Source organism: Cicer arietinum, chromosome 8, assembly GCF_000331145.2.
Source record: "Cicer arietinum cultivar CDC Frontier isolate Library 1 chromosome 8, Cicar.CDCFrontier_v2.0, whole genome shotgun sequence".
Lineage (NCBI taxonomy): Eukaryota > Viridiplantae > Streptophyta > Magnoliopsida > Fabales > Fabaceae > Cicer > Cicer arietinum.
Genome location: NC_021167.2, coordinates 26,983,705 through 26,994,377, shown reverse-complemented (window position 1 = coordinate 26,994,377; position 10,673 = coordinate 26,983,705). Strand labels below are relative to the sequence as shown.

At 27.1% G+C, this 10,673-nt stretch overlaps 2 protein-coding genes across 2 annotated transcripts in view; both read left to right on the top strand.

The window, feature by feature from the left end:
• The window catches only part of LOC113788047 (uncharacterized), a 10,843-nt gene extending 5,593 nt beyond the window's left edge, over positions 1-5,250 (top strand). The window contains exons 3-13 of the mRNA XM_073364636.1: positions 261-461; positions 925-990; positions 1,175-1,373; positions 1,637-1,713; positions 1,830-2,762; positions 3,285-3,338; positions 3,472-3,500; positions 4,176-4,250; positions 4,348-4,435; positions 4,966-5,052; positions 5,224-5,250. Of these exons, the coding sequence (XP_073220737.1) occupies positions 261-461; positions 925-990; positions 1,175-1,373; positions 1,637-1,713; positions 1,830-2,762; positions 3,285-3,338; positions 3,472-3,500; positions 4,176-4,250; positions 4,348-4,435; positions 4,966-5,052; positions 5,224-5,250 (1,836 nt within the window). The remainder of the gene's footprint in view (positions 1-260; positions 462-924; positions 991-1,174; positions 1,374-1,636; positions 1,714-1,829; positions 2,763-3,284; positions 3,339-3,471; positions 3,501-4,175; positions 4,251-4,347; positions 4,436-4,965; positions 5,053-5,223) is intronic.
• An 810-nt stretch (positions 5,251-6,060) lies between these two features.
• Positions 6,061-8,948, top strand: LOC101507569 (ATP-dependent Clp protease adapter protein CLPS1, chloroplastic). Its single transcript, XM_004512889.4, has 3 exons — positions 6,061-6,218; positions 6,394-6,547; positions 7,898-8,948. Exons 1-3 carry the CDS (start codon positions 6,149-6,151, stop codon positions 8,157-8,159), a joined length of 486 nt encoding a protein of 161 aa, XP_004512946.1. The 5' UTR covers positions 6,061-6,148; the 3' UTR covers positions 8,160-8,948.
• Positions 8,949-10,673: the final 1,725 nt, after the last annotated feature.

The window sequence follows — 10,673 nt, the reverse complement described above, 5'->3', positions numbered from 1 at the left end:
ATATCAGATTCTTTGTTGTAACAGTGTGACACAGTTACAGCTCTCAAGTGTTTGATTTAGATCGACGACTGAGATCGTTTGACATATTAAAATTGACTTTATGATATGAACGTCTGATTTAAAATCAATGGTTGAAATGAACTACTGTGTGAAATTATGTACTCTCGCAATTGTAGAGAACTAAGATTTGTTTATATATGTGATCATAGAAAAAATTGAAATAATTAATTAACAATTTGAACATTGGTTTATTTAATTAGATGTATCCAAAGCCATCAGATACAATGACAGAGAGAGAATACTACAATTCAGAAAGACATTGTATTCTAGTAGTTCCAGGTGACCCTGTTCCTAAGAGAATGGCAGTTTGTGTCCCAATGATTCAAAAAGCACAAGTTATTGGACAAAGATTACAAGCTTGTCAAGCTGATTTTCTTGAGGTGGCCCAAAAGTGTGTCCCGGTAATATACTATAACAACTTCGATTTGAATCCTCTATTGCGTCTGTATGTAATGTAGTAGTTGCAGAACCGTTGAATTTAGGTATAAGATATGGTAATTTTAGTTTATACTTAAATTCAACGACTCTGTCGTTGCTACATCAATGCAACTGCCGGAGAAGATCATACACAACTTCTTTGAAGTAAATTGTCAATTTATTCATTGAAATTGTTGAGGTTAAACAATTTAGTTTTCGAAATTAACATAATTCTAAAATTTACTTATGAAATTGAAAATTCTTGATCACATATTATAAAGACTAAATTGATCGGACTAATAAAAAATTTAATTTCATTAAGTCATTTCAAAATTTCTTTAATTTTAAAAACTAAATTGTCCAACTCCTACACTTTCAAAAAATAAAAGTATGGTTTATTTATCTTTTTATTAGTCATATTGATTATGTTCATGTTGTTATATACAGCTAGCTGTTTCCCTATCAGTGATAACTCCTAATCCAGTTCCAATTTTTGGAGCCATATTTAATTTGGTAAGAATTATTATTCTCTCGTATATATATCATCTTTGTTGAATTGATATCTTATTTATGGCTTAGTACCCTATAAACTTAAGATTAAGATATAATTTAATGTAAATGTGAGAATGAAACAGAACATATAATTTTACTATGTTTGGTGAGTATGTTCAATGATTTTATTTTCCTTGTCTTGTAGGGCAATAATGTATTAACATTGTCAAATGCTCCTATCTCAAGTTACAGCACTGGCCAATTGACAATTTTATTGTCAAAAAACTTTAAAGAAGCACATAATGCACTTAAAGAAAAAAGAATAATGGAAATTCCTAAAACAACAAGTGTAGAATCAATTAATGCACCCCCTGATTTCAAAATGCTCTCTAGAAATCTACAAGGTAATTTATTTCTCTTCATATTATAAAAAATATGTATGACATTAATATTGGAGAATAGTTTATTAACTAGTAATGTCTTGTGTCACAAGATTTTGTTGTCAATGCATAAAGCTATATTCATTGATCTTTATGAGTTATTATTTATTAATTAGTATTATATAAGTGAAAAGTAATCTCATCTTATAAATTTTTTTAATTCAATTATAATAAAAATTCTATAAAGCATTTTCTTATTCTTCATTCTATTTGATTAATATTTTCAGAAGAACAGTTATCCTCCATACCATCTGAGGTGACAATTGGAGAAAAAATAAATATAGCTTCCAATGTTGCAACACATGTAAATGTAATGTATCTCTTTTAAATTTATAATTTTTTTTTTATAAATATTTGAATCACCTAACTTTTTCTTTTCTACTATTAATTATAATTTTTATATAATATATTGTTGTTCAGGAGACTGTAAACACATCACAACCTCTCGAGTCTCAAAGTTTGATTTTACCAAAATTCACAAATGAAGAGAACGTTGCATCCACTAGCACTCCCTTCCAAATAAATCTATACGACGAAATAATAGCTGAACTTCGTGACGATAGAGATCTTTTTACATCTAATAAAAGATCGAAAACATTTACATCATTGGAAGAAGATGATGATCTAACAAACCTTTTTGAACTTGATCAAAATTCATTTGAGGGTATCAACCCTTCTTTTGGACAAGATCGAGAAGAAAAACAGATTTCTAAGGAAGATCTACAAGAGGTTGAAATTGAGTTTGAAGAAGCTTGGAATTGTGCTTCAAACAATAATTCAAACAATCAAACTTCCAATGATGAATTGACTCCAAGTTTACCTAAAGACGTACAAGCTTCAACGTCGAATCTCGTCGAAGGATCTTCGACGAGACTAATTCATGATCTAACAATGAACAAGAGTGTACTAAATCCAATCCTTAAAGAAAACACTTCACAATCTACTTCATTAGCACCTCAACAACAGACATGGTATAATCTGCGTGACACGAAGAACACATCAATATGGGATTCTCCTGAGTTCTCAACCAGAGTTTCTAATGAGAATTTTACTTTTTTAAATGCAATGGGAAACTCAAGTATGCAACTTCAACAAAACTCATCAATAAGTCAATATCCAATGTTTTCTGCTCAATTTGTTAGAGGGTCAATGGAAAACTTTTCAAGGCAACCTATGGGACAAAATTTTCAAGGGTATCAATATTTTAGGAATAATATGGCTCCCTTTGATTGTTCAGCTTATGGAGCAAGTGCTTGGATCCGTCCTACGACGAACTTGACTCCAACATACCCGAGACCGAATTTGTACGCCCCGACTTTTAATGATTTTCAAGATTATGTGCATTCATGGGAGGTAAACTAGACTATGTCCATTATTTAAAAGAAAACCCATGTATATTTTACGTGGATTTAAATTCTCTTCATTTTAGAAGTTGTTGATATATGAATCATGAGAATGTTAACTTTGTATTTTAATCTTAACTTACAAAAATCAAAACATGATAGACTTTCTATGATGTTAACTTTGTATTTCAATCTTAACTTACAAAAATCAAAACATGATAGACTTTCTATGATGTTAACTTTGTATTTCAATCTTAACTTACAAAAATCAAAATATGATTTTTTTAAATATTAAACATTAATTACATGTCATGTTAAAATTGTTGTTACACATTTTTTTTTTCAAAGTGATTATGTTTGTGACTAAATATCTAATGTGTATATATTTGATATATACACAATACTAGCTTGATTTTTCATAGTGTTTATGTTTTTATTCATTTCTTTAGTATTACTTGGGTAAATATTTTACTATCTTAAATTTATAGTTTTAGTTTTGAAGGTGACAAAATAATTTCTCTTGTGTATTTAGGGATCTATAGTTGGAAAATTTTCTTCTAGTCGCTTAACCATCATTAAAGCAAAGGTATGATATAATCTTTTTTGACCTAGAATATCTAGTTTATTTAACCATTCAACACTATAACAATTTTTATTAAAATATTGACATCAAAATGTATTAGCTTAAATTTTTCCTTGTTTATTTCCATATGAAACAGGCCTTCAGAAAAGCAACAACACCTATCACGTAAGTGAATCCTTTATTCTATAATCCAAAAATATTTAATTAATAAAGATTTAGTGTTACATTTCTCAAATCAACATGTCTAATAATTACTTATTAATTTCATTTTAATTAATAGTTATTAATATAGAAATTTAAGCTCATATATAACTCATTTTGTTACCTAAATTCATCTGCACAATTGTTGCACAAGATTTATGTCTTGTTTGAATTAGATTTTTGTTACCATAAACAATATAAATAAAAACTTTGAATTTTTTACTGTTGCATTGATTACTCAAAACTATCATATCTCAGATGTTGAATTAATCTAACAATCGACGTTTGATTAAATGATCATTCACATTGGTGAGAATCTAAAACAAGTATAATGAAGAAGTATTTTTTTATATAATTATACACTTTCCAAAAAAAATAAATTTAATCTCAAGACTTTACTTGATAAAAATTAGTTTCAATTAATGTAACCATGAATCCATGATGCCTAAAATGTTTAGATGAACCTTTCAACAAATATTTGCTAAGAAAATATGAGTATTCTAAATGATAATTTTCCACATGAGTTTAAGATAAGTTTTTCAGCTTAATATTTTTTTCTTTATAATTTTTAAATTTACTTATAAAAACATTTATTTGTAAATTAAACTCAAAATTGTTTAACTTTTGTTGCATTTATAGGCTTACTTTTCGCTGGACAAGTAGGTTGGAGATTAGTCACTTTGTACCTCAAAAGGCTGTCAACCATACCAAGAAGTAAAAATTTTATTTATTTATAAGCACAATGATGCCTATTTAAATTAATTTTACTATATTATAACTACTTACATATTCTAATAATGTTTAATTGCAGATTTTCTCAACCCATAGATTATGTTCTCTTCAATGTGATTAAGTACAGCAATGTTGATTTGTATAATCACTTGAAAAACAAAAATTTGGTGAGTCCCACTAAGGTTTAATTTTGATGTCCAATGTATTTATGTTGTCTTCTTATTTAATAAGTTGAAAGAAATATGATTTATTTCTCTCATTAAATTATACGATAATATATTATTGAATATTTTTGTAAAAATATTAGTCTTAATATCTGATGTTCAAAAGAAAGGAAACTTAATACTTTAAAGTTCAGTTAATAGATAAGTAAACTTTGACTAATGATTATTTTAGAGAAAGTTCAAACTTGAAAATTCATGGTTGATTCATTTTTAACAAAATATTTTTAAATTTACCATACATACAAATTAAATTCTTACAAATATAAATTAAATTCTTACAAATATATATATACATGATTTACATCACATATTGACGTGCATTTCTCTAACCCTTTTTGATTTTATTTGTATAAATTATAGTGTAAACTAAATTGCTTGCATACCTTTGAATTGATATATTTAGCATAATAATTGATGGTGCATTTTTCTTTGAATATGTAAGAATCATTCTAATGTAAGATGTCTCTATGCAGTGTGCAAAAATTGATCTAAATTATCAATCCATAATCTTGTCTCCAAGTGAAAGAGAACTTTTCTTTGTTGGAGCAGTTTTCCCTGGGGTGAGTATAATAATATCCAAATACTATTTAACATTATAGTTTTTATTTAAAGTTCTCTTTTGAATATTGAGTTGCATGTGTGTTAATTTTTCATTACTTTTATTTTACAAGATTAATTTTTATTATTTACTTATTTCAATTCTTATAATTTGACTAATAAATAAATGGCAGGACACATTGTTTATAGAACCAGCCTAAGCTACATGAAGTTATGAACAAAAGATTGAAACAATCTTTTTATTTTTTGTGATGAAGTTGGTGTAACTATATGTATGTATGAAATCAAGGAGACGGTAGTTTTATGTATGTAAATGTTCCTAAGAACACTTGATTAGGAACATGTATATATAAATATTGTAATGGTTGATTTTTTTTCTTCACTTTTCATATATGTATTTCTATATCATTTTTGAAAAAGAAAGTTTCATATAAACAATTACATTTCTTGGTTATTTTTAAAAATTTAATTTGAAAGAAATTTATATATACAAATTTTCAGTTTTGGAGTTTTAAAATTTGGCAAAAGAAAAAATATTCGAAAAAGAATAAAACACATTTCATTATCGGAAAAAAAAAATGAAAAATAAAATAAAATTTGGAGTTTTGTGAGTAATTATTATTTTTTCAATTTTTTATCGAAATTAAATTTAATTTTCGATAGTATATTTAGAAATCGATGAACAAATATCAAAATAAACGAAGTCTTGTAAATTGTGAACTTTAATCAAAGATGGTATATTTCAAAGTGGCCCAAAACAAGGACCAACGATGGATATTAATTATCAATAAATTTTATTTTCAAAAAATATTTTTGTACAAAAATGTTATAGGTACGATTTGTTGGTTCCTCTACAATTTTAGGAATAAAATGCACCTTATCTGAAATCTGAACCACAAAAAATAAATATGTCCATGACGTGTCACCGTACTAACAAAGAACTCAAATTGAATCCACACCTTACAAAATGTCACCCAAAAAAAATCAACGACAAAACATTAATATTAAAAACAACATAACATTACATTATTTTAGTCTCACTTGAAACACTTTGCTATTATTATTGCCAAGTGCCACCGCCACACATATAGTATAGCCATGGAAGCTTCAATACGCATTAAACCACTTTCTCTTTCACACAACCAACTACTCAATTCAACTACTCCAGGTATATATATATTTTAACACATATATTATTATTACTAATTAATTTTTTTACATTTTTTCAATTTGTTTAAATTCATGAAATCAACAAGATGCAATTGTTGTTTATATATTTATGATATATTTTTTTTAATTTTTTTTATGGAAGATTCAAATTTTAATTGTTATTGTAATTTCAGGGGAAAAATGTTTTTCTTTTAAATATTGCAAAGATAGGAGTGTTGTGGTGGCAGTGGTGGCAGCTACTGGATCTAGAAAAGGTGGTGGTTTGTTGGAGAGACCAACCAAAGAGACAACATCATCACCTGGTCGAGAATCTGAATTTGATTTAAGGTAATTTTATTTTTGTTAAAAATAAATAAATAAATTTAATTATTTGATTAGATTGATCATGAGTTGAAATTAGGGTTCAACAATGAGTAGATTTGGGCCCAAAATCTTAATCCGGCCCAAACCGAATAGTCATGAAGCCATCTTCATCGTCTAATTAGGTTAAGTTGAAAAGGTATGTGTCTGGAAAAAAGAAGTAAAAAGACATGTGCATGTCACGTGATTTCTAAAGAAACACAAAACATTGAATCTTAGCCACACAATTTACTAATTTGATCCAATGGTAATAAAAGTATCCATGTCATTAATCCTAGTGAAACCAATTTCCCAAGTCAACAACCAATCATCTTCTTCATTAGGCAAAAAACAACTAACATTTTTTTTTTTAAATAAAAAAATAAGTTTGATTTTATGTTTATTTTAAAGTTAAACTTTTGATTTTTTTTTCTTCACATTTGTTGTAGTTTAAGTCTCAAACTAGAATTTTGATCTATAAAATAGTGACTTTTAGCCGGAAAAATGGTGATTCGTAGGCAATAGTAAATTTTAAGAAAAAATATAACTTTTAGGGGAAAAAATAACATTTTTTTAGACTAAATGGCACTATTGTTAGAGTAAATTGAAATATAACTATTTCAATTTTTTCAACTGCATTAATTATTTTTTTACTAATATACCTCTAACTAATATGTAATAATTAATAAATATTATAACAAAAACATAAATTAATACTCGTGACAATTCAATTTTAACACCACAATTCAAATTATCAACAAATTTAATACCACAATTAGATTTCCTAATTCTCATGATTTAATCAATGAGTATGACTTGAAGATAGTACATTTCTAATCATAAAGTTAAGTGTATTAGTTGGTCTAAGTGTACCGGTTAGTCTAAGTGATAAGAGACTCGACACCTTCATTAATTTAAATTATGGCTCTTGATTATGGAGAAAATTAATTTGGTTGGGAGGATAACAATGGTAAAAAATGTAATTTCAAATATATTTAAAATCAATCAATTTAGTCCCAACTATTTATTACATGCTAACGTGATAGATTTTCATACACTATAGGAACCAAATTGAGAGACTTCATATATTATGTCGAACTAACATGACAAATTTTCATATATTTATATAAAATTAGTCTTTATTTCATTTTCAAAACATTTAATTACATATTGTTTTTAAATTTTAACTCAACTAGCATATGCCGATATATTTAGGTTAGACATGTCTTATATTCAAATCCGAAACCTCACAATTGTGTATATGTTTTTATAGTGGTATTTAGCATTTCTTTTACAGACAAAAAAAAAGCCTTTGATTTCGTATTTTTTTTGTATCAGGAAATCAAAAAAAACATCTCCACCATACAGAGTAATGTTGCACAATGACAACTATAATAAAAGGGAATATGTAGTGCAAGTTTTGATGAAGGTGATACCAGGAATGACGGTTGATAATGCAGTTAACATCATGCAAGAGGCACATTATAATGGATTAGCAGTTGTAATCATTTGTGCTCAAGTTGATGCTGAAGACCATTGCATGCAATTGAGAGGAAATGGTCTTTTAAGTTCAATTGAACCAGCTGATGGTGGTTGTTGAATATTATTTTTGAGTGTCATCAATAGAGAAAGAGACCATTTAAATTGTCTCAAAATCTTAATACTTCGCATTAATTCACCACAGTCAGTCAGTCATAATCGTTGGATGAAGATCAAACGGTTCATAGTTAATGTTCGGTATGTAAGTTGGATTTACATAATCATTTGAAATATGAACTATTCGATCTTCGTTCAAATGATTTTAATTGATTGATTGTGATGACTATTATGTGGTATTAACTATAGTCTATAGGGAGTTTGTTATTTTGATAAGAAGCTTTTGTCTAATAATAGTTTTTTTTTTAATGAAAATTTAAGTGCATGTTTTGACTCACGATCAGTTTGGCCAAATCACAGCGGCACCGTGATTTTGTAAAGCTTCAAAGTGTAGCTTTTGCCAGAATTATGGTGGCTTATCGTGATTATGTCAATTCAAACATGTATCTACTAAAAATTCGACATATAACGACCAATTTAGTGATCGCAATATTTTGGTCTCTTTAGCAAACGATTTTTGAAATCAATTGCTAAATTAGCTTCTAAATTGGTCGCTAAAAGAGTTTGTGATTGGTTTAGAGACTGATTTGCGAAGCGAAATTAAATCACATTTCACTGATGTTAGCGAATAGTGACCGATTTGATATTTTTGGCCTCTAAATCGATCGCTAAATCAAGTTGCTATATAATGAATTTTTAGTAGATTATTTACACATTGTCCATAGTTAATACTAGTTGTATAAAAAATTTGGGACAAGGAATTTATATAGTGCTAGTTAGTATTTATACACGACATAATTTGCTTCCAATTATTTTAGAATTAACATCTTATACTATCATAATTATGTGTTTTTAATGAAACAAACCTTTTATTTCTACAATAATTAGTACATGTATATAGTCTTTTGATGTGTTAGATTAAGAATTTAAAATGATTGATTTTGTACACAAGCTGAATTCAGAGTCAATAAAGCACCAATTTAGTAAAAACAAGAATGTTTAATCCTAAAAGGGTTAATGGTATAAGATAACAGCCAGCAATAAATGAATTTAAACACTAGGTGCCACATATAATGCCAAATTAAAGTAAAATATGAATAATATTGTAAATGTTCAAGTTTGTAGCATTAAAGACTATTAAGACTTGTTGAAATTTAATATTTTTGTTCTAATTGGAAGAGTGTTTATATATGTGTATATTGTTAATTGAACTTTCACATCACCTTGTTTATTAAACACAACATTTTTCAATTTAACATATGGGATATACATTACTTATTAAACACTAAAAAGTGATTTTTATATTTTATAATTATAAATAGAGATATTTTTATCTTTACTTATTTTTTAAGTGAGATATCTCCACTAATAATAGTTATTAAATAAAATAGGTTAGAGTAAGATAGTTTAAGAGCACAACGTTTGAAAAGGATTTTGTATTTCTCTATCTTCATCAAAAATTATTATTTTTTTCAAAATTTAATTAAAATAGCTATTTTGTTTTTAGCATAAAAATCATTTTTTAAATGATTTTTGAAAAACTTACAAATAAAAATAAAACATAAAAAATAATTATTTGAAATTCTTAAATAAATGGGCCTTAACCTAATGTAGATATTCTTTTTTCAACACTACCCTCAAGTCTTTTCTTCTTTTCTTTTTAATTTTTATTTTGAGCTTGAACTCAACATGGTTATGTGACTACATATACTTCTCTAATGAGTAAGAGGCCCAATAGACCATATTAGACTCTTCTAATAATATGTTGAAATTATTACAGGCATAATTGAAAGAGAGATTCTAAATTTGGCATTAGTAGTTAAAGCTTGGGGGTTTGTAATACGAAAATTAGATATAATATGTGTATTGAAATTAAACTTTAAAATGGTTCAAGTATATATGGACTATTATAAATATTTATCTATCAACATATTTGGATTATAATTTTTATATTCGATCTTAGGATCCGTCATTTTGAGTGTGCAACAAGATCAATAATACATGGTCTAATTTTTTTAAAGAGTTTAGGGTTTAAAATATTTGCATCAAGGCCTCCAAAATGGTTTGAGTTTTTTTTTTTTAAGTATAAGAAGTTCAAAATTTAAGATTAAAACAAAACTTCCAAAATATTTAGGCCGGTCTTCTTCGGCCCACTTTATTATTAACTCGATCACACTTTTTATTAACTCTGTCTCATTTACTATTAACTCAACTACACTTTCTATTTACTTAGTCACGCTTACAATCAACTCGACCACACTTTCTGTTAACTCTGCAAATTACTCCAAACTTCAGAGGTGGCATTCATTGTGTAGTTGATGGTTTCCTAATTTAAAGATCCTTCCACAATACAGGGAAAAAAAGGTTAACTTCACATCTCTATAAATAGACCAACCACCAGAGTTGGAAGAGAGAGAGAACTACATAGATTTAACTTCTTTATTGCACCAAGTGATACATATGAGCAATAAAATACTCTGTCAAATTACTTACTACTCCTTAAACACCAAGACCTTGA

Coding starts and splice junctions, on each gene's coding strand:
- LOC101507569 (XM_004512889.4), top strand. CDS start 6,149: ATGGAAGCTTCAATACGCATTAAACCACTTTCTCTTTCACACAACCAA. Junction 6,219..6,393: donor ACTCAATTCAACTACTCCAG/GTATATATATAT, acceptor TTGTAATTTCAG/GGGAAAAATGTTTTTCTTTT. Junction 6,548..7,897: donor GAATCTGAATTTGATTTAAG/GTAATTTTATTT, acceptor TTTTTGTATCAG/GAAATCAAAAAAAACATCTC.